This window comes from Notamacropus eugenii, chromosome 5 (assembly GCF_028372415.1).
Source record: "Notamacropus eugenii isolate mMacEug1 chromosome 5, mMacEug1.pri_v2, whole genome shotgun sequence".
Classification (NCBI taxonomy): domain Eukaryota; kingdom Metazoa; phylum Chordata; class Mammalia; order Diprotodontia; family Macropodidae; genus Notamacropus; species Notamacropus eugenii.
In genome coordinates this window covers 79,951,755-79,978,387 of record NC_092876.1, presented here as the reverse complement: position 1 = coordinate 79,978,387, position 26,633 = coordinate 79,951,755, and the positions used below count along the sequence as shown (strand labels likewise).

At 41.2% G+C, this 26,633-nt stretch overlaps 1 protein-coding gene across 13 annotated transcripts in view; it reads left to right on the top strand.

Moving 5' to 3' along the window:
* Positions 1 to 26,633, top strand: part of MACF1 (microtubule actin crosslinking factor 1) — a 398,300-nt gene that overhangs the window by 87,925 nt on the left and 283,742 nt on the right. The window contains exon 1 of one of the 13 annotated variants that reach the window (XM_072609955.1): positions 2,358 to 2,523. The exons of 11 other annotated variants lie outside the window; for them this stretch is intronic. In XM_072609955.1, coding sequence (XP_072466056.1) covers positions 2,472 to 2,523 — 52 coding nt within the window. In that variant the 5' untranslated portion in view covers positions 2,358 to 2,471. Of the gene's footprint in view, positions 1 to 2,357; positions 2,524 to 21,603; positions 21,732 to 26,633 lie in introns of those variants that run through there. One more of the 13 variants, XM_072609954.1, reaches the window with a different exon arrangement.

Below are 26,633 nucleotides of genomic sequence, written 5' to 3'. Positions count from 1 at the left end.
GGTTAAGGAGTTTGGGTTTGTCAAACAGTGGGGACAGGGAGAGAAATGATTAGATCTGTGTTTGGAAGATTAATTGGACAGTGTGAAGGGAGGCTAGTTAAGAGGCTATTGAAAATTAATGCACACAAAAAGAGCGTTTCCATATACATAGCAGAACACAAAAAGAAGATTGTATGTGAAACCATGCTATATCTCATACTGCTGACTTGTTTTTAAAATTCATTCACTGATGATGTGTGATAATGGGCAAGCCACTTAACAGGACCAGTGCTGAAGGAATTTTAGGTGAGACCTGGTTCCCTGCCTTCATGGGTATTACAGGTCAATATAAGAATAAAACACAGATGCAGATGCACACTAATGGATTGCAAATGAATCAGTGAATTGCAAATAAAGTTTTATGTGATAGAGAAGGATCTCAGGAAAAGATTCTTGAACAAGGTGTCATTTGAATTGGGCGCTAAGGGATATAGGTAGGAGTTTGAAAGAAAAAGATGGCATTCCAGAGAGGGGACACAGTAAATAAAGTTACAGAAGCAAGAGAGAACAGGGTTGGCTGGTTTGGGGAACCAGAGGATAGTTTGGTTGGGCTAGATAATGAAGTGTATCAAGGAGAGTAATAGGAACAGAGGCTAGAAATGGTGAAAATGTCAGTTTGTGTTGTGGGAGGGATACTGGATATGGAATCAAGAGATTAAGATTTAAATCTCTCTTCATTTACTTACTAAATGTGCAACTCTGAACAAGTCATTTGCTGTTGGGTTTTAGTTTTTCCAGCTATAAAATGAAGAGATTATGATTTCTGAGGTACTCTCCAGTGACCCTAATCCCTCTATGGCTGTTTTTCTGTTAAAAGGAGTTTGTATTTGCTCTTTCAAGTACAGTGTCCCACAAATCTTAGCACAGTTTTTAGCTTTTGTAATTTAGGATGAATGTGGCAACGCAGGTGTATGATTGCTGTGAGCTACAGCCATGTTGCTCTAGAAATTCTAAGTGGTTTTTCATCCTCATTTCTGGGAGCCTATCTCTCCTAGGAACCTGTCACCATGGAGCTATTAGATACTAGATTTAAGGCTGAAAAAGGCCTTAGGCATTGGTTTCCAACTCTTTGTTTTTTGTTTTTTCCCTTTTCTGGGAGTGCTTGGATTTCTGGTGAGACCATTGAAGTAGAATAGCTCTGAAATATCTCCATAGCAAACTCAATGGAGGGAACCTTGGCCTCAAAGAGCTGGAGGCTGTCCAGGGAGAAACTAAGTGTGTGGGTGGGTGCCTACCTTCATTTATATTCAGCAAACATTTGTTGAGCCCCTACTATGTCTAAGGCTTGATCAGCATTGGGAATACTGTGCAAAGACGAACAGTGACACAATCTGGGTCCTCAAATGGCTTACCTTCTACTGGGTGGATACACTGTGTCAGCAAGAAAATAAATACAAAGTAACTTCAGAAAGGAGAGAGTGCTTATAATCAGAGGATCAGGAAAGATCTCTGTCATCATGTCCTCTGTAAAATGGGTACATCTCTATCTGCGGTGAAAAGGTTCAAGTTTAATAGTAATAGCTCACATTCACATTTCTGTGTACTTTAAAGGTTTGTAAAGTACTTTCCCAATTAAGTTTTATAAGATAGGTTGTTATGAGTCTCTTTTTATATAGGAGGAAACCAAGATTCAGAGAGAGTTCAGAATTATTTGGCTTGTGGAAACTTGCTTTCTAACTGAAATTTCAGTGTTCTAAAGCTGGAGAGGACTCCCAAAGTGATCTCATACAACCCTTTTATTTTATAGAAGGGTGAAATTGGGGCTGTGAGAAAGGAAGGGGACTCTTTTAAGTGTCACCCACTGGATCTAGTTAAGGGGATCAAGAACTAGAATTCCTGTTTCTTGTCTCCCAGGCACGGGGCTTTTTGTTGTTGTTGTTAAACTATTTTCATTGCCTGTTGTTTGCTGAGCAGCTCCAGGCTTATGGTAATGTCCCAACTATGATCATGGTCTGTGGGAGGGGGAGAGAAGATCTGAGAACACCCAGATTTGTGGCTTTATCAGCATTTTTTTTTTTTTTTGCATGTTTGTTTGTGTCAGTGGGTCAGTCCTGAGCCGGGCCAGGGAAGCTAGCAATCACTTCGCTCAACGGAGGGAGGCTTGGGCTGGGGTCTGGAGAGGGAAGGTGCTATGTGATAGGCAGTAGCTGTTGTGGCTCATTTGCACAAAGGGGGGGGGGGGGGGTGGCCTCAACCAGGGAGGTATTTCCGTTCACTGCAGCAAATGAGGACACACAAAGGACTGTAATGCAATGAAGCTCTCCTGGTGACGTCACTAGTAAGTGTGTTCAAAGTCCAGTTCCTGGAGGCTACGGAGTAGCAGAGACGAGGATCTGGAGTTGGATTGTTGCTAGCTCCCTGGCTCTTGCCTCAGCTGTCACTGAACCATGGTGCTTACTTTTTGCTGCTGAGGCAAGGTAGTCCTGCAGGGAATGAACGCTGCCAAGTACCAGAAGTTCCTGGAGGGTCTCAACAACTTGAGAGGTATTGAGTCTCTGAACCTTTGCTCTCATTCTTATGGCAGATCAGGGATGTTGGGAACCCTTGGATTAGGTCCAGTTCCTGGCAGCGTTGGGGGGCTTGGGTTTCCTGCCCTGTGTCTGAGCTGCTCGTACAGTGTATGTGTCTAGCTGATTGCATAGAAGATATAGAGATAATGATAGAATGTGTGCAGTGGAGAGAACAGGAAGACTGAATCCCATTGGAGTAAGCGCTTCCCATTCCTTGGATTTGGTTTGACTTTGAGGAACATGGCAGGTTCTTGGGAGCTCTGTTCCTTTGACACTGCCAAACCCTGTGGTTCTGTCAAAAGAATGCTGGATGAGAGTAGAAAGACTTGCTTTTAAATCTTAATTTTGCCCTTTTGGAGTGATTTGACTCAGGGCAAACAAGTCATTTTATCTCTTGGGGTCTCCATTTCATTAGGTGTAAAATGAGGGGTTTTGATTTAGATGACATTTCAGGTAATTCCAGTTGTAAAATCTTGTGATCCCTGGTGGGCCCTGCAGCCTCTTTCACCAAAGGGTGTAGCTTTTCAGTGGCTGTCTGTGTTCAGTGGTTCAGAGAGAGAGGAGCCCACCAGAAAGGAATGGCTAGCAGTGATGAGAGCACCTGGAGAAAGAACAAAACAAAGACTCTGAAAGATTTTTTTTTTTTAAAGTTAGAGAGGGAGAAATCTTTTCTTTGCTTCCTTGGCAAACCGTGCACTGACCATAGATGAGAAGAATGTGTTCTGCCTAAGTGAGTAGAACAGAGTTCTTTATGGGAGCCAGGGGTTTATCTAGACTGAAAATGAATGAAAGCTTCCCACTTCCCCCCACCCCCCACACCCCCACTTTACCTCTTGGTTTATTTCCTCTTGCCAGGGATGGTAAGGGAGCCAGATCTCTTGCATCTATTAAGATTCTGGGCACAGAACTGTCCCCAGAATGTATGTTTATTGAGAGACAGTCAGAGATAGACACACATGAACACACGTGCATGGGGGGGAGAGAGACAGATTCAGACTACCTCAATGTTGAAGGAAGTTTTGCACAAAGGGTATATGAACCTTTGAAGGAGGTGGGCAAGGGAAGGGAACATTCACTATTGCTTGTACCAACTTGGGAAAGTATGTATTTCAGGCCTAGGTTCCTCTGACTAGTCTTAGAAAACAAAGTGGGTGGAAGTGAGATTGAAGGCCTGGAGGCCTCTCAAGCCATGATTCTGGTCCATGTTGGGGATAGGTGTAGATTTCTGGGGAAGGTTAGGACTTACCCATGGTTCAGACAAGGGTTTCTTTTTCTTTCTACATTTCCTATCTACAAAGGATCCCTTCTGTTTTGCTGGGCATACTGCCTACTCAGCAGCAGGAGCCCTCTCTCCCCTGTGCTAATAAGCCTGGTTGCAGGATTACCCTTTGGGGTTTTTCCGTGGTGCCAAACCTAATTAACCTGCCTGCTCCCCTGATGGGAAGAAGAGACCTGGAGCAGAAATCCCAGGGTTCTCCTTGACAAGCTTTCTCCCCTTAATTCTTCTAGGCCTTTCTCCCTTTTGTTGAAAGGTACTAGAGTTTTCTTAAGGTGGCATACATAACAGGTGGGAGCTGGCCAGAAGAGGCTGAGTTACTTTTTTGTTCGTTGAAAATTCTGAAGGGTACAACTCTCCTTGTGGGTACTTTATATAACCAAGGTCAGGGCTTTGACCATCAGGTAATCTTAGGGTGGTTATGACCCCTCTACTGAATTGGATTTGGCAGTGAGCCAATTCTCAGGACTCAGAGAGTTTACCTTCATCTTCCTTTTATCCTGTTTATCTCAGGAGTTAAGTACCAGGTGGTCTGGAGGGGAGAGGATTGTCTTTAAACTTCCTTTATAGTGTTATTTCGATTCAGAATCTCATCCTCTTTTTTCCCACGAAGCCATGGCCAATGGATGGATCAGTAAACGTGTATTATGGTACTTAACTATGTGCCAGGCACTGTGTCAAGCTGGTGGGGGATCAAAAAGAGGAAATAAATGACCTTTGACTTTATGCTTCAGGGACTTAGAGCTTTCAAACTGGACCCTGGAAAGGGTGAGGACTTCTGGTCATTAGGCCTGGCCAAATGGATTACATAGAAATCATCTTTTGCAAAAACTTGTTGCTCTTTCCTAGTATAGAATCTAACTTTTAAAGTTTTTTGACAACCCTTCCACAGCCACTACTATAGGGTGACAGTCTGTACGGGTCAGGGGGTCCCAAATCATGGGACAAAGACTAAGTGCACTTTGTCTTACACTGAGCCTTCTCATATGTACTTAGGAAGATATTGTATGGGAGTGCTTCTAGCCTTAACTGGATCTTTGTCATTGTATTACATATTTAGAGTTGAAAGAAACATTAGAAGTCATCTCAGACAGACCTCTTAGGAAACTGAGAACCTACAGGGTTGTGACTTACCAAAAGTTTCATAAGCAATGTGTGGCAGATGTACTGGACTTTGACCTTAGGTCTTCTAGCTCCAAATCCAGTTTATAGAATGGTTGTGAATGCCCAGGGAAATCTTAGAACTTTGCCTTAAAGGTATTAATAACATGGTGCTGGGCTTGCCTTGGCCTCCCCTATAAGGTCCTAGTAGAGGCTCCCTTTGATCATAGTGAATCCTCCATTCAAGTCTTAGTATAGTTTCTTACAATCAGAATGAACTTGAGCAGGTCACATTCTGGCAGGACAGCCACAACTCTATTCATTTGCTCATAATAATAACTATAATAATAATAGCTAACATTATATGACATTTTAAGGTTTCACCTTTGAATCTCAACACAACCCTGGCATTTGGGTGCTGTCATCACTCCCATTTTCCATGTGAGGAAATGGAAGCAGAGCTTACAATGACTTGCCCAGGATTACACAGTTAGTAGGTGTCTGAGGGAAGATTTAAACTCAGACCCCCCTGACCATCATTCTGTGCACTGTAGGGTATCTTGCTACCTCCTGGTTTAATTTCATGTCTCTGTAGGACAGGTGCTAGGGCTGCGAGCACGAGGAAGCTTCTGTTGTCTTGAGTTCTCAATTTGTGTTTTCTCTTGAGATGATCATTTAAACATTCTAAAGTTAGGATCAGTTGTGATAGGAGAGGTATGGGAACTAGATAAGAGCACACACCAGGATTTCTGGTGGTTTTTGTCACCCTCTCAGGGTGCATGCTCTTAAAAGTGCTGTCTGTGGGCTCCAAGCTGCTTCTCCTGGACTAGAAGACTACATTTGCCTTTTCTACAGTATATTCACCCCAAGGGATTACCCCCTAGACTAGTCCAGCTGGTATTGGGCTCTCCTCACCATCTGGAAGGCTTGCTGCCTAGCTACACCCAAGATTTGGCTGGCCTGGGAGGATGATTCAGATAATGACCCTGGAGCAGGGTTTGCCCTGGAGCAGGGTTTGCCCTGGGGCAGGGCTTGCCCTAGGGCAGGCTCTTTTACTATTTGCTAACTGTTTTTTGTTTGTTTGTTTTGGGCTGCTGTTTTCCAGTAATCTGTTTTCTGGGATCAAGTAGATTATGGAGCAGATTCCTGAACTTGGGTAGCCTTTGTTCATTGTATTTCCTCTGGCAGGGTATGGGGGATTTTTGGACCTCAGTGAAGTCAGTATTGGGGGAAAAGGTGTCCTTTAGGTATCCTCCATTGTAGTCCCTAGCTCATTCTTAAAGGATATTTTTTTGGGCCACTGATGTCCGTAATACCACCTTTTTCCTAAACCAGCAATATTTCTTATTCAATTAGAGGTATCAGACCTGTGAATCTACGTCATTCTAAATCCTGCTCAGATTGAGAATATACCAGAAATATGCTGTTGTTTCCAATTTAGTACCAATAACTATTTTTGGTATCTTACTGTAGAGTTTAACTACCTAGGGTGAACCCCCTCAGCTGGACTTAATTACTATCTCTATGATGGCAATTCTCAAATCTGCCTGTCCTGCCCCAACCTCTTTGCAGACCTCCAATCTCTAATCTCCACCTGCCTTACAGACATTTTTAACTGGATATCCAGTAGACATCTTAAACTCAACATGTGCAAAACTGAACTCATTATGTTTCTCCTTAAAGCCTTTCCCCTTACAAACTTCTCTATTATTGTCTAGGGCACCACCAATCACCACCTATCTGCCAGAAAAGAAACAAAAACATATCATAAACTTATATATTGGAACTTAAATTCAAAGTAAGAAAGAGGAAAAAAAGCTTGTCATGTGCATAGCGCAACATAAGGGAGGATTATGTAACAATAAATTTTCATTTCAAGAAAGCCTATATGATAAATACTACACAGTGTTGAGAGTTGTCCATCTTTTCTTTGCTTCATTGTAAGTTTTTTTGTTCTCTGCTTCATACTTTTTTAACTTTGTTCTCGCCGCCCCAATTGCATTTTTTAAAGGAAGCTTTTCCCAAGCTATCTTAATTCTGTTACTTATTTCCTTTTAACTTTTGTACATATAGCTTGTTTGTGCATATTTATTTACTTGTTTCCTCCCTCATTAAATTGAGAGCTTTTGAGGGCAAGGACTGTCCTTCGCTTTTTTTCGTATCCCCAACCCTTCTCACAGTGTTGCTTAATAAATGCTTATTGACTGACTGGACATGTTAAATTGGACTTCCTCTTGGAACTGCAAGTTCAGTAGGTCCAAAACAATTCATTGTTTCCCCCAAAAACTTACTCCTTTTACAAACTTCCTTACTACCATCAAAGGTACCAACATCCTTTGCAGTCACGTTGTCATCTTTGATTCCTCATTCCTGCCTCACATATCCAACCTGCTCTCCAGTTTCTTGTTTCTTTTTCAACAATCTCTGTTGAATATGCCCCTATCTCTCCACTCATAGCCACTACCATAGTTCAATCAGTGTCATCTTTTGCAGAAGCCTCCTAATTGATCTTTTCCTGTAAGTCTCTCCCCACTTCAGTCCATCTTCCATACCACTTTATTATTTTTTTCCCCAAAACCAGTGATTTTCCTAAAGTAACAGAAATATGAACTTCCCATTTTGGCATTTAAAGTTCTTTATCTGGCTTATTCCTCTCTTCCCCATCTTATATACATATTCCTTCTCTTCCCACATTCTATGTTCCATTCTTGCTGATCAGCTTGTTGTTCCTCATACAGTACTCTGTCTCTCGTCTCAGTACATTTGCCCTGGTTGTCTCCCCATGCCTGGAATTGACTTGCTTCTCACTTGTACCTCTTAGAGTCACTAGCTTCCTTTAAGATATATCAAGTGCCACCTTTTGCAGAAGAAATCTTTCTCACCTCCACCATCCCCTCCCACCAGCTTCTAAGTGATTACTTTGTATCTACTTTGTATATATCTTGTCTGTTTGTATTTATGTATGACTTGTCTTTGGGGGCAGGAGCTATTTTCCCTTTTTCTTTGTATCCCCAGGGCTTAGTAGAATGTTGGATACATAGTTAGCACTTCTTAAATGCTTGTTGATTGATTGATTGATAAGATGACTTTCCCTCTCTAAAAATTCTAGCATTACTGTCTTCCTTATTCTCCAAATGACTTTTGACTATTTACAAAATGGAAATTCACCCTCAAAGGACAGAGATTTACTGCTGCTGTGGAGATGCAAAAGAATGTGCTCTGGTGGCAGTTCCAAAGAGTAATTCCAGCAGTGGTTTGAGTAGTGACTGAATTGCTGGAATACAAGAGATCTGCTTTAGAGAGGATAGAGTGGACCATATCCATATATAGTTGTGATAGACCATATCCAAATTTTTATTTACCAGGGCCATGACTCCTAACCCTAACCCTAAGACACAGACTGCTTCTTCCACCTCTTATCCATTCTTTTCTCAACCTGTTGGCCTTTGGGTTTTTGTTTTGTATTTTTAAGCCTTTCTCTTGATTGTAATTTTAACTTAGTTTCATTTGCATACAAATCTTTTTGGAGGGAGTGAAGGAGTGAAGAGGAAATACTGAACTAATGCCTCCTAGAATCAGAGGATGTGGATTTCAATCTCCGTTCTAATATTTGATAATAATACCAACAACAACAATAATAGCTGTTCTGTAGTGCTTTAAGTTTGCAAATATCTTATAATATTATATCATTAATTAATAATTGTATTATTATTATTTTTCCTCACCTCGGATTCCATGGAGACAACTATGGATCCACCCCTGTAGGGACAATCCTATGGTCAAGCTAGTTTGCTGTTACCTGGTCCAAATTTTTTTTTTTAATTACTTAGTTAATTTAATCTTGGGAATGCTGACATGAATCTCACTTAGTCAGCAGATTCATCACATCACTGACTCATTTTACTCTGAAGCCCCAAGATTTTACATGTTCTAATTTGTCTTCCCAAATTCTGATCTCCTTCTCTTATAGTGGGCAAGAGGAGGATGATATGATGCCCCTTATGCAGCCTGGGAAACTTCGTAGAGGTTGTGACCTATACAAGGACACATGGCAAAATGAAAGCAAAATCTAGCCTGGTCCCACATCTTTAATGACATTTTCCTTTTCTGCTTTCTCTGTCTAGTGCTGAAGTTGAATTGGAGCCACGTGAAAGTTGAAATAACTAGAAATCTTTTTAGGTTAGGCCAGATTTTTCTGTACCTAATAGAGCATTTGCCTGCAGGAAGTCATCCTTCATCACAAAGGGATATCAGCCTCTGGAGGAAGTGATGCAGGCTGAGGATGTGCTTTTGATAGCCAACATGTAAATATGATAGCAAAGCACTGGTAGAATAACTGAGTTTGCATCTTGTTTCTAATGTTTATTAGCTTTGTGATCCTGAGCATGTCTCACTTCCCCTCCCTCTCAGTTTCCTCAGCTGAAAAATGGATATAAAAATACTTGTAGTTTCTACCTTATGGGGTTGTTGTGAAGAAAAGTGCTTTGTGAACCTTAAAGTGGAAACATGAGCTGCTGTGATTATTATAGTAGCCTATGAATGATATTCATGTGATGATTTTATCATTGTATGTACTTCTGTGATGTAAGTTGCAGCTATTTGTCTTATTAGATTGTCTTGATGAGTTTTTATGACTTAAAAGATTCATTCACTTCTCATAGTGATGAACTTTTCTGAACTTAATTAGATTAGTCCTCAGAAGACAGACAGCAGCCCTTTCCAAACCCTGCTAGAGTTTGAACTCTGCTGGCACATCCACAGAGAGCCTGGTGTCACTACTATACTAGGATGAGGCATAATAGGAGAACTTATAGTAGAACTATGTGTATTGTGTAAATGCTTTTGCTCAGTTGGTCTGAACTGAGAATTCAGAGAGCATCATAAACTTTCAGAATTTCAGATCAGGAAGGGATGTTAGAGGCCATCTGGTCCAATTTCTCCCCAAGTCATAGGTGCAATCTATAACAATCCCTAAAAAATATTCAAATGGCTTCTACTTGAAGGCCTACAGTGATGGAGAACTTCTTGAAGCAGCTTATTTTATTTTTGATCGATCAGTTGTGATTGTTAGGAAGTTTTATACACCATAAAGCAGGCCCTGTGATAGGTACCTAGCTATTTGGTAGGCAAAGCTATTTGAAAGTTAGCTCTACATCTTGATGTCTGGAGTTTTGGTGGGGGATGGGGAACAGTCAGTAGAAACTCTTTCTAGCACATAGGATAGTGGATGTTTTCTTGAGTCACAGACAAGATGGCAAACTCCTCAGTGGGAACTTTCTGCCTTTCTCTCTCCCAAAGCCCTTAAGCAAACTTACTATAATGAGATGATTCTCTCCATTATATAGGCCTACATGTGTGGGAAGTTTAGCTTGTGATTTCCTTTTAAGATGCCAGGCATGTAGTAGGTCTGAAGTAAATATTTTGCTTGTTTTGGTTAGTTGAGTAGCTTTTCTAGTTTTCAACTGCTCCTGCTTTAGGCTGCCTTTTCCAGCTTAGTTTGTCTGGGGATAAGGAATGGGGGAGGGGAAAAGAGAAGAAAGGCTATAGGTTAGACTAGGCAAGAAAGAAGGCCTTTGTTGGCATAAACTTGACCATTAGAACTGAATACATAACATGCCTTTCCCCCCAGAAGTTTATATTGCCATATAAAATTCTAGTTTTTTCATCTTGGGCCCCTCAAGCAAGTAACAATGATAAGGATGCTGTCACTTGATTTTTATATAGTATTTTACATTTGTAAAGTCCTTTGTCTCCATTCTTTCATTTAATCCTCATAGCAGTTCTATAAAGGAGGCAAGTCAGTATCTGTTTTTCCAATTTACAGATAAGGAGATTGAAACTCTAGAGGTGAAGTGACTTGTTCAGAGTCACTGTGCTAGTAGGTGGTGAAAGTAGAGATTGCATCTAGGTTTTCTGCCTTCAGGTCCTTAGCTTTTCTACTGCTGAGGTGCCTGCCATACTTCCTTTTGAATGAATTAGAATCTAGACTGTGAGATCTCAAACCCAAAGTTACAGAGCTGCTGCTATGGCACCAGTTGGAGGCAGTCACTGTGAATGAGCACTGATTGCTTCACAGTCTGTTTTGTCTTGTTCAAGAGAAGTACCTATTCACTCTTCTCTCTAGATCTAGCATAAAGTTTTCTGTTTTAGAAAATGGCTTTATCTCAGGCCCTGAAAACTATCCCACTCCATGAGAATGAATTCATTCTTGCCATTGGTCCTTAGAGCAGAAGTCCTCATCCACATTATGTAGAGCCAAAACATTAGTAGGGGTCTTAAATATGGGAATCTTAAAAATACTTAAAAGTCTTAAGTACTTAAGAGTCTTAAAGCTACTCTTAAATTGTTAGCTTTTACTGTGGTACAGAGGGCTAAAGAAAAGGGGATGTAGTAGGTAAAAGGAATCCTTTAAAAGACATGGTTGTGTTTCAGGATGCTGAGGTAGGAGGTCATCAGACTGAATTATGTTGGGGAGAGCAAACCTAAGTTCTACTACCAATTGCTCAGGTTGACCCTAGTTCTTTGTGTTGGTTAAGCAATACTGAGTAATTGTTTCTTGGGAACTGGTCATGTACTAAACTTTAGCATGGGGCCCATACAACAGCTGAACACAGCTGCCTAAGGTGTCTGCCAGTGATAAAAATATGTGTGTGTATAGGAGGAAGGATGATAGTAGAAAGCTCATCCAAACTATGGTGGGACCATTGGTTCTCAGAAATACTCTGGGTTGCTCTGTTAGTTCATTCTGTGCCTTTCTTTGGACAGGATTCAGAGAGCCCTAACCATTTATATTTGGTGTTGTGGCTTTGAACACTTCTATAACATATGACATTGACTACACCCCCTTCTCTTTGAACTTCTCTCTTCTTTTGGTTTTCCTGTTGTCTTTCTTACTACCTGTCTCCTTTGCTTGTCTCTCTTACTTCCATTTCCATTTGTGGTTGTTTGCCTTAGGTTCTTTCCTTGTCCCTGTGTTTTTCTCATTCAGGGAGATCATTGCGTCAGTTCTCTCTGGGCAGATGATTCCTAAACATATATCCTCCAACCCTGTCATCTCTTACCTAGTCTCCATTCCTGTATTTTCACTGCAGGTTATTTCCAATTGATGTCACCTTGAAACCAGCATTTCCAGAATGGAACTCATTTCTTCATTCCTACATCAAAATCAATTTTTCTTTTCCATTTTGTCAATGATGCCACTCTTCTTCCAGATTTCCATGCAGGAAACCTGGGAGGAGCCATCCCTTTTATTGTATAGAGCAACACTATCTTCCCAGTCCCTCAGGCTCACAACCTAGGAGTCATCCTAAGACTCTTCATAGTCTCTTACTCTCCCGTGCCTCAATCCAATCTTTTGCCAAGGCCTATCAATTTTTTGTATACTGCCGTTTCTCTCCCTTTACTAATTTCACCCTGTGTAGGACCTCATCACCCCAGACTTTTAATAACCTATTGGTAGATCTGCTTGCCTCAAGTCTCTCCCAATCCATCCTCCATTCAGCCACTAAAGGGAATTTCCCCAAAGGACACATCCAACCATGTCATCCCCTTACTTCAGTAAACTCCAGTGGCTTCTAATTCCTTTAGGATCAAATACAGAATGCTCTGTTTGACATTCAAAACCCTTCATAACCTGGTCTCCACTTTACCCAATTCTTATTCAGTCTTACTCTTCTTTAAAATATTTCTGACTTGTCCCTTTTCTCCATTTCATCTGTTCCTATCCAAGCTTATGCACTCCCTCCATCCTTCCCTCGTCTCCTGTCACCCTTTCTCCTTCTCCTCCTTGCAGTTGTTTTGTTTATCACTCCCTTATTCTAGAAAGACTTCAAAAGTTCCCCATAGCCTAGTGCTTCAAGTCTAAACCACTTTGTCTAGGGTTTATATGGCCCTACCCTTGCTACGCAACTTTGTTCACTAACATACTCCTTCCCCTCCAGTCAATTTTTTTTTTTTTTAATGAATGGGAGCACTAGACTGGACACACTTGAAGGAATGAAGCACCAGTGAAATGATTAGCAAAGGAAGGAAGGGATTGATTCAGGGACATTTAACAGTGTGCAAGGGAGATGTGTCATCCCAGCAAAGAAAGAGTTAATTTGCTCGTGGGATCTTCTGGAGTTAGTGAGACAGATGGCATTTTTACTCAAGGGTGTGCTTTCTAACTGGGATTAGAAAACTGCACTAAAGAGAAAGGGTTCTCCCTTCTCTTGTCATTGCACACACCTGCTGCTCTGGCGCCTAATGATCCTAAGTAACTTATCTTCCTGATTATAGGCACTTGTGGGGAGGGATCCAGCCTGTGCCTGGGGTTTGGGGGCTGGCTTGCTACATTCCTTTTGCATCTTTGGGGCAACTTTATGTGCTGTGTCAGCTATAGGAGCATTATTACTTCTCAGCGTCTATGTTTTCAAGAAAGACCTTCAGGGCTCACAGTCACTGAAGAAGTGTGCTTTTCTGGAAAGAACCCTGAATTTTGGATTCAGAGGCTAGGTTTGAAAGCTAGCTCTGCCAATCATGACCTGTGTGCTTTTGGACAAGTCACTCAACTTCCCTGGGACTCCATTTCCTTAAATAAGAAAGTTGGACTAGATAATTGCCAAGACCCCTTCCAGCTTTGACTCTTAGGATAGTATTACTTGCCCTTGATCTTGGAAGAATATAGTGGCCCTGTGAACCTGTCAGACTCCATGGTGAGAGAGTCTGGGCTTCTGAGGGCCTACTTAGAATATGTTGATAATTTCTTTTAGCTGATGGTATCTGAATGGTGTAGTAGATAGAATTATGTACTTCTCAAGTCAGGAAGACCCGGATTTAAATTCTACATCTGACACTAGCTAGGTGACCATAGGAAAGTTATTTAACCTTGTTGAGTATCAGGCAACTCCCTAGAATTTGTCTGCTAAGTCAAAGATTTGATCATCTCTTGGGGGAGTTCTCATACCAGAAATTCCTGGTAAAGTGAAGTGCTCAACTGGAAGTTAGGAAGAGTTGCCTTCCTGAGTTCAGATCTGGCCTCAGATACTTACTAGCTGTGTGACCCTGGGCAAGTCACTTAACCCTGTTTGCCTCAATTTCCTCATCTGTAAAATGAGCTGGAGAAGAAAATAGCAAAGCACTCCAGTATCTGTGCCCAGAAAACCCCAAATGGACAGGACTGAAAAATGACTAAACAAGAACCTCACTGCGTTATTGTGCGACTTCAATGAGTAATGTATTTTTAAACAGCACTTTGCAAGTATTAAAATAATTTATACATTTTGTTTATGTTGTTATTAGAAAGGAGAGTTGAACTTTTCTGAAGCAGATCTTATTTTCAGAGCTGAGAGGGAGTAGCTTTAAAGATTTTCTTTTTCTAATTCTAAAATTCTTTGCTGCTTCTGCCCCTCAGGGCATGGGTGGGGGCAGGAACTGACTCTGGAGACTGGGAATGAAACTTTTGAAACTTGACTTTGGGTTGAGCTCAGGTTAGGCATGCCTATGCCTCTTCCACCCTTAGGTTCTGAGTGCTATTTGGGAATGTGTGCTAACAAGATGGGGATTTTTCAGGGTTGGTCAGAGATGATTCAGAAGCCTAAGCTACACGTGCATCATTACTTCATGTGTTCATTCATTTCCAGTTGTGTCTGACTCTTTGTGACCCCTTTTCTTGGGATTTTCTTGGCAGAGATGCTGGAATTGTTTCTCATATCCTTCCCCAGTTCATTTTACAGATGAGAAACTTCAGCAAATGGGGTTAAGTGACTTGCCCAGGGTCACACAACTAGGAAATATCTGAGGCTGGATTTGACTTCAGATCTTTCTGATTCTAGGCCTTCACTGTGTCACTTAGCTGCTTGATGTGAATTCAGATCATATTATGCTTTGATCTAGAACTTTTCACTGTAGTGGCTTCTTGAACTCGGCCAGAGTCCTCAAACCAGAAAAAGGTACATCTGCTCAGTAAGTGAAGTAGCCCCTCATTTCTTTGGTATGAACTTTTCTGGATGGATTTAGGCATCCTCAGAATGAAGAAGGAATCCCTCAAACAGCTTATGCAGTTCTTAGGTTCAAAGGCCTGTGGTAAACATAGGAATTGCATTAGTGTTGGTGAAAGAATATGCCATCTAGTGCCCCTTCAGAAACATTCATTGGCTGAAGAGTACAGGATGGAAGAAGGGCCATCAGGAGTGGGTTATAATCCTTTTTCTGGGATACTTGGGTTTAGAAGATGTTGATCTTTCTGGGAAAGCAGCCCAGAGCTGATTCCCCACAGATAGTCTCTTTAAAAAATTTTATTGACTCTGTCATTTTGCAAAATAGCTCAATCTTCTTCGCACCCGCCCTTCTCTCTCCTTTTGGAAAGTTCAGGGGTCTAAGCGCTTCTCTAATCCTATGCTGAGGGGGTAAGTTATTTGGAACAGTCTGATTACTAGGTCACTTGGGAAGGAATTCAAACTCCAAATTCTTGACTAACAGTAAGAGGCGCTTAAGCCAAGAATAGCATGGAAGGGGTTAATCTTTCATTTGCTGTCAATCCTTTGTGGTCTTCTCACTGGCCAGATTTGATCTATCAGTGTGTGTTGTATGTGTGTGTTGTGTGTGTGTGTGTGTGTGTGTGAGAGAGAGAGTGAGAAGTTCCATATTCCCCTCTCAGGTTCCCCTTCTTTGTCCTTCTCCAGATCCAGCAGTCCAGCTGGATTGACAAGGCCAGCCTTTCTGTCAGAAAGCAAGATTTGCAGGGCTGTGGGGCTTGCTCTGTTTGTCTTTCAGTGGGCTGAGTTCGCTGAGAGGGCACAGATAGTTGGAGCATGGGCTATTCCCACAAGCCTAACATTTTCATATTTCTTTTTCTGCCAAAGAATCTTTGGTTGGTGTTAAGAATAACTACTCTGTTTTGTGTAGACAGCAAGGCCTTTTGTTTGCCAAGAGAAAAGAGGTTTGATTGAGGCCTTCTTTCCTCTCTTTCCTTGTTACTTAAGCTGCTGTAGGAAGGCTATAGTCAGAACCCAGCTTTGGGGAGACCTGGGAAGGTTTTGCAGCTCAAGCACTGCTGGGAGGGACAAACTGATAGAAGGAGGAGAGAATTAATAGTGCTTTGCTTCTCCTTTATGCAAAGACAGCTTTGGGGGCTGTTTTGACTTGTCTTTCCTTCTCTTCTTTGTGAAGTCTGTCCAGAGCAGCTGTCCCAGGATGAGCTTTTAGCACAGACTAGACTGTATCTGAAACAAGCATATACCATGAATTCCTGACTCCAGATGTGGTCCTCTTTAAGGGGGTTGGACCTGTGGCTTTTCAATTTTAAAGAGGTTGAACCTAGAGGTAGTCAGAGATAAAGGAAAGGACATTCTTTATGTGACAATTGATCTCAGAAGCCCAATGTCTTTTGAGTGGATAGTTGAACTGCTTTTAGCAGGGAAGGGAATCTTTCTAGTAATAAGGGACCTACCCACAGATCATAATTTTGTTTGGGGGAGGGCTTGTGGCAGTACCCTGGTCTGAAGACAAGAGGAATGGAAAATGGGAGAGGACCCCCATGAGGACAGGCAGAACCAGCTGAACTGGGCATTGGGAGAGGCACTCTTGACCTGATTCCCTAAATAGAAAGTGGTGAGAAAAATCTGAAGGCATCTATCTCCCTAGGAAAATAGAACAGTCCCTGTACACATGATCTTGTGGAGAGATGCTGATCCTCAGAGCTGAATCTGGGCCATGAACACTGTCAACCAATGTGGGGGGTATCAGGATGTGACCTCTGATTGTTTCAAGATGTAGCCCTGATGTGCTTCTTGCCAGGAGACCTACGCTTAGGGAACTGATCCATAAAGGATTGTTACTAAATTGTTATGCTTCTTAGCTGACCATTGCCTTCTGAGCTCCTTCCCCTGATGAGTAACTTTCATATGGGACAGCATGGAGGGGTGGGAGGGAAAGGAGAAGCTGAATTGTGGAACGCCTAGAAGCACACCAAAATTCAGATTCTGTTGTGTTTTTCTTTCATAACTTAATTCCCTGTGAGGCCTTTTTATGTGTCTTGTCTTTCATTTTCAGAGTTCCCCTCTCCCCTCACCTCTTTTGTTTCTCTCTTTTATTTCTCCTTTAGCTCCAATGTTCCTTCCCTGGCTTGTTTGCATTTCTTATTCTTTTTTTTCATTCAGACTTCCCTCATTCCAGGGGCACCCCTCTGTCAGCCTACGTCTTTCTCTGTCTAGATTCAGTACTTCCTTCCTACTCTTCTTACTCTCTTTGTGTCAGCTTCTCTCTTATTTTTTCCTTCCCAGCTCTCACCACATGTCTCTGTGGTATACACCCTCTGCCCAGTGTGAGACTACTTGGAAACAAGCTTCCCCTGTGTCTCAGAAGTATAACTGCGGTATAAGGTTCAGCCCCTTAAGGTTTGGTCCATCATACATTGGTTTCAAGGAGAAGTCAAAAATCATAAAATCATGGACATTTTTAAGATCTATGAAGACTTGGGAAGCCATCTGTTTCACTCCTTCATTTTACAGATGAGGAAGCTGAGATCCAGTGAGGGGAAGGGACTTGCCCAAAGTCACATGGCTTTTCATTTTGATTAATAAGTGCTAATTCACTTTGTCCAAGCAAAGAAATCTATCTATGTGTATTTTTTTTCTCTCCAGTTGGCACGGAAAGGAACTGAGAACTCACTGTGTTGTGTCCATAGTTTCTGTTGTCCCTGCACGGGAGCAAGATGTGTAGAACTGTCCATGGGGGAAGGGGATTTAGGAAATTCTCAGAATGGAACACCAAATGCCAGTTTGGATTCTCAAATAGACTTTTCAAGGAAACCTCTACTCTCTGAGGTGGTGTGGCTCCCTTAGGTTTTCAGCTTTTGTTTTATTGTGGTTACCAAGTGGGCAGAGATAGCTGGAAACAAGCAGCATTCACCTGTGATACCCTTGCCCCTCGTCCCCCATTCTTGCTTCTGCCCCCAAGATAGTCTACCTTATTGGAGCTGTTGATAAGAACTACAGGAAACTTCCAAACTATTTCTGTATTTCCTGTGGGCAGAGGGACTATCAACAAGACTTATGACTAATAAGAAAAATCATTTTTGGCCTTGGCTGTAGAATGAGCTGTCTCCAGGCAGAGGAAAGTTTACATGATAAGTATATTTCAGACATGGGGGTAGAGAGAAGGTAGTTCCTCCCTGCTTCTGATTAGGATATGGAAATGCTGTCCTTTCTGGCCTCTTACGGGTGAGCAGAATCAGGCTTCTCAGATTTTTTGATTACTTATAATAGAGGTCAAGGCTGCAAAATATTTATTCTGAGAGATTGGAAAGGGTCAGAATCAACTGATTCCCTCTGTGTAGGAAGATGGCAGAGAAGTTGTAACTCATTCCTGGAAAAGCAGGATGTTAGACTATTGCTGGAATGACAGCTGACCAGAGAGAATCAGTCCTTTTCATATGGGTGCTTTCCTGGGAGAAGTAAGACGTGAATAGTAGAAAGTAGCCTTGAACAGAGTCAGAAGACCTCAGGTCAAGTTCAGTCAAGTGTTTGCTAGATGACCCTGGACATGTTACTTTCCTTTTCTGACCCTCAGTTTCTCTGTCCATAAAGTTAAAAAAAACTCTTTGACACAGGTGTGTGGTGAAAGTGTCCTGTTATCTGGTTCTGCTGATAGAAATGGGAGCTATTTTTATTGCTTGCAATGGCAGCTTGGAAAGTCAGTGACTGACAATGCTTATCTTGCTGAACAAGAATCATAGATGAGTCCTGAGTTTAACAATGGCATCTCATGTTTGATACTGGCAACTCTTCGGGAAGATAGCAAGAAAAAGAGACTGGAGCCCCAAGTAGGCAGAGCAAGACTAGGATGCAATATAGTAGGTAGAACTATGGCTCTACAAGTTAGCTGTGTGCCTTCAAGTCCTTCTACAGATGAATGCATTATAAATATCAGTCACTCTCCCAGAGTCTTTGTTAAATTACTATTACCAGAATTGATGGACAATGGGGAGATTCATTACCCTCTGTAGTGGTTGTACCTAGTGATCTCATGTGGGTGAGTGTAATTGATGCTTAAATTCAGTAGCTTCTTGTCATGTTAATTACAATATCCAGATTATCTTTAGAGCATTATGATTTCAGGACACTTTATGCACATTATCTCCAAGCAGCCTTGAGATTGAGGTAGTACAAGAGATGTTACCTCCATCATTCAGAGACTTGGTGGGAGTAAAATATCTTGCTCTAGGGCACAGGACTAATAGGGAGGATCATATGGTAAGGTTATGGAATTTTGAACCAGAAAGGACCTTAGAGTATTTTGTAGCAGAGTAGGAACTTAAACCCAGCAGTCTCTTGACTGCTCAGTCTGTATATGACATTAGCTTCACACAAAAGCTATACCATGCTGGTAATGAAGCTGTCACCTTAGTGAGTTAAACAGGACTTTCTAACAATCTGGGTAGTTGTATCTCTGTTAGATGGGAAAATAGGGTTACCTAGAAGGGAACTGTGACATATCGATAGTCCAAGAAACCAGTTAGCTCCCATCACTGTATTTATAGATTATAGAAAAAATCATGTTGCTTCTGAAAAGACTGTCCTTGAGTCCAGTAAGAAGGGGAGTATAACTTAGAGTTATAATACTGATCAAGTTCCCTCATTTCATGGTGAAAATGCTTTTAACTTTTTAAAGTGTTTTTCACATGACCTAGTTGTATTCTATAAATATATGAATGATTTGCTGTTTTCTGTGGGGTGAAGGTGAGTGAAAAGGGGAGATACATGTGTCTTTATTTGCTTTTTCCCTAGTCTTATTCATGGAGCTTCTCCTTAAAGCTTCACTGCTAGCTTTTTCCTACCTTTACTGAAAGACTCCTAAGAGCTTTTTGCCTCTATTCTTTTCCTCAGTCTCTGAGCCATTCTCCATACATTGCCAAATTCATTTTACTTAGCCATTGCTCTAGTCATGTTATCTTCAGCTTGGAATTTTCATTGCTGATTGAATAAAGTTCAGACATGTTAGTCCAGTATTTGAGGCTCTCTGTAATCTAGTACCATTTTACCTTTCCAGTTTGTGGCCACACCCCAGTAAAACCATGTCTCAGCAGATGGGCTAAACCAGGTTGAGGATAACCAACAGGCCTCCAACCCACCAGTGAGTTAGGAGGATATTTACCCCAAGCATGTCAGTACTTTCCCCTGAAGAATGGATGGGTGAGAACAATTTTTTCCAATGGTTGCCATGAAGCACTTAGAGCTTAGTTAGACATTGAAGACATTGTTAAATATTGAAGGTCATCCACTGAATCCCAGGCCATTGCCAGTCTTGATTTTTGTCTTGCCACTGGAATCTGGAAGAGGGAGTGAAGGTGACTGCTTTGTGTGACTCTGCTTCACTTTAAATTCAATTTATGCACAAGTCAAGACACTCTTGTGATGTCCTTCATCCTCTTCAAAATGAAGGAAGAACACCTTTTTAGCCTTATCATCCACTTCTCCTTTCTATTTACTTTTTAGCCAAATTAGAGTGCTCTTTTCTTGACCCCTGAACGTGCCCTGCTTTTTCCACATTTCTTCACATTGTTCCTTAAGTCTGGATTATATTCCTTCTGCCTTATTTACTTGTTAAATTTCTACCCAATCTTTAAAGTACAAAGTGAATACCACCTGTTCAATGAAGCTTTCAGTGGTTCTCTTCCTCTTTTTTCCCCCAAGAACTTCACATGGCAATTTCTGATGCTTCCTAGTTTTATAACTATAGGCCACTTGGCTTCTTAGGGCTTCATTTGTAAAATGGATCTAATAATTCCTGCATTACCTGCCTCATAGCATTTTTTATGAGAATCAATGAGATGATGTACTATTGCTGCTGCTGCTACTATCCCTCTACTAGGATTTATGGAGTATGTGAACTCCATAAAGTCAGAGACAAAATCTTATCTAAATTTTGTAGGTCCCTCACTACTCAGCATAGTGGTCTGTATACAGCAGGTATTGAATATATGTTTACAAGATGCAGTTGAGTTGCTGAGATTTAAAACCCTGGCCTCCCCAACACTGAGAGAAAGCATCTGTCTTTTGCTGAATCCTTTTGTGGGAATTTCAGCTGTCTGGGAACGATAGAAATGCTTTCTGGGTATGTTCCAGCTGTCCTGAAATCTCAACAGTCAGCAGTCTGCTTTCCAGTGTGGCATCTTTCTCTTAAAAAGTATTCTTCCTAAAAAATACAGTAGTCACACAATATCACAATATGGGTGTCAGGAAAATTGGAGACAAGGACAGGTGGGTTTTAGTTTATGTAAAACTTGCAACTTGTCAAACCTACCTTGGGGCCTCAGGCTTATTTCTGATTTCTTCCTTCCAGATCTCAGTGGTGACCTTAGTTCTTTTCCAGAGTTTTGTAGGGCATGGCCAGTGCAGATGGTATCTAAGGAGTTAAACTTCCATGAACTTGTAGAGAATGATTAAACTGTGGTTAGGTGACATTTTAACTTTTGTGTACAGAGAAGAAAATCACCAAGAAAAAAAATTTGTTTGCAACTTTGATGAAAGCCATCTTATCTTTGATGGTCAGGGCTCCTTGACCTTTCCAGTTTCATTTTTTCAATGGGAACTCATCCATCCATTCTCTTCCCTCTGTCCATCTCTGTTCCGCATGTCTCTCTCCTTTGCATATATTGCCTTGGTAGCTCCAGCAGAGCCAGTTCATTAAGAGCTGGGGACAGGCCTGAGCCATCCTTTTCCTGTGAGCTCAGGCTATCTCCAGTTTTTCGGTGCAGTAAAAGTGAATGTTTGGAGGAGGAAGATTTACTATACAACTGGACAAGAGAGGCAGGAGAGGCAGAGTTGGTGAGAAATCTCTGGCTGCTTTGATCCTGTCATAATGGACAGAAGCAAACAGATTTGGTTCTTTCAGAATGCTTGGTTCCTTTTCTCCCCTTTGGGGTACTTACTCTATCTCTATTACAAAGTTTTTTTTTTGTCATTGCAAGAAAAATTTTCTCAAGATCCTTGACTAAGCTGTGTTTTAAAGGATGAATGGTGCTTTCTGAATATATTAATTTTTCTTGGCATCCTTGGCAGAGGAGGTGGGGAGTGCTTATTGGTTACTGTCATTCCTCTGTCAAGAGGTGTGCTCAGAATCTAGGGTGATCTTGCCTGTTCTGTTATAGTTAGTTTGAACTGTACTTGATAACCCAGTCCTTTGAGGCTTCTGAATTTGGCAGCCTTAGAGTAACCAAGTGGGTAATCATAATACTAACTTATTATTTAGTGCTTTTAAGGCTTTTATAAGGAACTTTCCTCCTAACAGCCCTATTAGATAAGAAGTGCAAGTACAGGTTACCCCAAATGTTTTAAACTTAGACTTTTGGGATACTCTGTATTATTTTCCTCATTTTATAGATGAAAAAACTGAAGTTCAGAGTGGTTACGTGTTCTTTGTTTTAGTTTTTGTTTCTTATGAGCACCTACCTTCACACATTATTGTGAGGATTAAATAAGATCTTTGTAAAGTGCTTAGCATAGTACCTGGCACATAGTAGGTGCTTAATAACTGTTCCCTTCAATCTTCACCCTCCCCCTACTCTTTCAGTTCTTTGGAGATTCAGGGAGAGTAGTTTTGCCTAACTGGCTTTGTAGTCAGCATCTTCTAGTTTGTTATACTGTATCATTTTAATGATAGACATCTGCTAAAGGTCCCCAGTGTGTGCATTATTGAATATTACATAAATAAATTTTTTTTTGATTCAGTTGCCTTACAGCAAAATGAGGTGTTAGTATCATACCTGTCTAAAACCAAAGATCAACCCCCAGATGATCTCTTATACATTTCTGACATGATCCTTTGATTGCATTAGTATAAAGAAGCCTAGACTGCCTTCTCTTAATTTGATTATCAGAAGAAAAAGGGTAAGCTTATTTCTTTAATAAGCCATCCAAGGTCTTCTTAACTAGAATTTGGAGTGCTTTTATGTTGGTAAATTGTATAGAATGTACTGCTTCTTCTTTCCCGACCAGTTTTAGGGAATTACATTGAATTCTCTTTGCTTACGGACAACCTGAGGCCTCACAGTGTAACTTGGGTTTTAGAATAGCAAGAGTTACAAAAAGCTTTCCTTGCGGAGATTCTGTGAAATAGGGAGTAAAAATGTTTATATCTTAAACTACGCCCTCCAAAATTATCAGTGATTTCTTCATTGCATGGTTAATGACCTTTTAATCTTATTTAGCTTCTGCAGCACTTGATACTGTTGATCCTCTCCTACTCCTTAGTACTCAGTGGGTTTTTAATAACACAACTCTTTCCTGATTCTCCTCCCATTAGTCTGACTGCTTCTCAGTTTCCTTTGCTGGATCTTTATCCATGTCACATCCTCTAATTCTCTTCTCTTTGCATTATATGCTATCTTATCTGTTAATCTCATCTACTCTCATAGGTTCAATTACATCTCTATACAAACGATTCACATGTGTGCATGCACATGTGTATGTATGTAAATATACATACATGTATTGTTGGTACATGTGCATGTATGTGTGCATGCATGTGGGTGTGTGTACATATGCACACACATATTTTGTGTATATGTATGGGTGTGTATGCGTGTGTGTGTATGTGTGTGTATGTATGTGTGCATCTATATCCAGTCCCAGCTTCTCTTATGAGCTTCAGTCTTATATCGTCTTGAGCCTCTTGGGCATCTCAAACTGATCATGTCCCAGATAGAATTCATTATCATCTCCTACATACCCTCCTTTCTTCTGAACTTTCCTATTTCAGTCACTTAGGCTCACAACTTTCGTGTCATTTTTTGTTTTTCACTCTTACCCCACATATTCAACCTATTACAAATCTTATTTCTACCTTCACAACACCTTTCCTATGTGTTCCCTTTTTATCCACTCACACAGCCTCCATCCTAGTTTGGACCCACGTCAGATATTGCCTGGACTATTGCAGGAGCCCTCTGAGTCTTTCTGCCTTAAGTCTTTCCCTGTTTAGTCCATCTTCCACTCAGCTATTAAGCTGATTTTTCTAAAGTGGAGGTTTGACCATGCTGCCCACTGCTCCCTATTTCCTCCAGTATCTATATAAACTCTTTTGTTTGACATTTAAAGCTCTTCATCACTTGGCCTTTCTCTTCCTGTCTTTTCCAGTCATCGTACTCTTTACATCCCTCCACTGCTGTATGATCCAACCATGTAAGACAACTTACTGTTCCTCACATACTCCATAGCCTTTTCCCCATCTTCATCCCTGAGGTACCTTGTCCTTTGCTCTTCTTTTTGGTTTCCCTGGCTTCCTTTAAGATTCAATTCAAGGCTCACATTCTGCGGGAGGTCTTTCTCAGTCCCTCTCATTACTAGGGCCTCTCAGTTACCTTCTGTGTACTGTGTGTATATCTTGTAGCTGCTTACTTACTTACAAGTTAGAATTCCAATTAGAATGCTATGCTTCTTGAGGGCAAGGACAGATTTTGCTTTTCTTTGTATGCCCCACACTTAGCATAGCGCCTGGGCATGTAATAAGCACTTAATAAATGCTTATTGATTGACTGACAAATATACAGATAAGAAAACATAGGTGTAAATAAAGACTTGCCCAGGCCCATGTAGCTTGTGTCAGGACTCAAACTCAATTATTTTTATTTTATTTTTAAATTTTTACTCTTAGACTAATGTTTTTTCCACTCACTGTATGGAAATAGACTTTTTAAGGTGGATATTCAAACCCTGAAACTTTTCTACGCATTGTGTAAGCTGTTTGTGACCTACCCTAACATTCATTTCATTCTCTGCATTTCCCCCACTGACAACACTCCCTGGAGCATTTGAGTTAAGAAAAGCTTGTTTCCTGGATTCTGAGCCCAGGCCCCACTCTCAGCTCTACCAGGAATACTACTTGCATCATTTCTTCCCCATTCTTTCCCAATCCCTCATCATGCCCATGATTCTGCCCTGGCCTAGGTAGCATGGGGATGATGGTTGGAGAAGCCTTTGGGTGTCACTCTGCCTCTGAAGGATCACCAGAGCAGCATGATACGACTGGAAAGGGTTTTAGCCTGTGCCAGCAGGAACCAGGTGACTCATCTTCCATCAAAGGAATTTTAAAGAAAGTATAATGACAGGATGATGTCAGAGAAACAGGTGGAGGCAGGAGCTTAAATTGAGATGCTGGAGGGTGGGGCTACATGGCATAGTTAGCTGGGCTCTGTCAAGTTGATTGAATGGCACAGATCACAGGAAATATCACGTCACCTGTTTTCTTAGTTCTTCTCCCATGCAGCCTTGTCTGGCCAACACCACTTATGTACCTTCCCAGTTTGCCATCAGGTCTGTGCATGTCTTGGGTGTAACATGTTTGTGTCTGGTCCAGGTGGCTCATGGCTGGATGGGTCAGTGTACCTCATCCTTCACAGTTGGGCTTTGTTCCTTCACATTGGACCTGTCCACTCTGTGGCTGGAGTGTGGAGTCTTGGAGTTTGACTGCTTGCCTCTTCCCCTTGGTAGCTGCTTGGAAGACATGACATTTCCTTGAACATTTTAAAATATAGAAATGTGACTAGACATCAGAAGGTCAAATCTGAGGAGCTAGGGTTTGTTCCCAGAAGTCACTTTGCCTCTCGTCATTTCCTTTCCTTTGAGCATGATCAAGTTTCCTTTCTTGTATTGAGCTGGAACCTTCGGTGAAAGGGAAATCTGAGTGTGAATATAGTTGATTAGAAGGGAGAGGTTGTGCAGTCAGGTGGAAGAATAGATTAGATTGCATCGGTCATTCAATTAGCATTTATTAAGTGCCTGCTATGTGTCTAAGCACTGTCTGAAGTGTTGGGAATACAAAGAAAGCCCAGAAACCATCCCAGTTCTCCAGGAGTTCCCAGTTATGGAGACGAGACGACATAAAAACAACCATGTACAAATGAGGTAGATAAAGGATAAATTGGTAAACAATAGAAGGAAAGTACCAGCATTAAGGGGGATTAGGAGAGTTTTCTCGTAGGTGGGATTTTTACTGGAACTTGAAGGAAGCCAGGGAGAATAGGAGATAAGATGAAGAAGGAGAGAATTCCCAGGCATGAGGGGATAAAGTAAAAATGCACATATTCAGATGTACGTTTTTATGTGTTTCAAGAGACACAGTTGAGGTTTCCATTTGGATCTGGGCCTGATCTTAACTTTGTCTTGGCAACAAACTTTAGATGGTCGTAGGTTTACTTGCAACTTGCAGAAAGAGGGAGAAACCCTAGCAAGAAGGTCAGTAGTAAGTTTCCCACTTTTGGTGAGGGATTCTCCTGAGGAGGAAGGATTTTCAGGAGAGAACATGTCAACAATAATTACTGCTTCTGTGACCATTGCCTGAGGCAGTATGGTACAGTAGAAACAGTGCTGAGGACCTGGGTTTAATTTTGGTTCTGTCATATATTACCCATGTAACTTTGGACAAGTCACTTTACTTTTCTGGTCTTCATTTTCCTCATTTGTAAAATATAGGAGTTGGACTAGATATTTTTAAGGTCTTGTCCAGCTCTAACTCTATAACTGTAAGAATTTAAATGAAGTACTTATTATAAGTTTTTGAGCTAGTTGGGGACTTTAATTTAGCTCCCTTATTCTAAAGACAAAAAGCCTGAAGATCAGAGAGGTTAAATGATTTAAGATTACGCAGAGATTGAATGGCAAGATGGAGATTTGAATTTAGGATTTGGGGTTCCAGATTCAGGTACTTTTTACTCAAAAATAGCAGAGAGA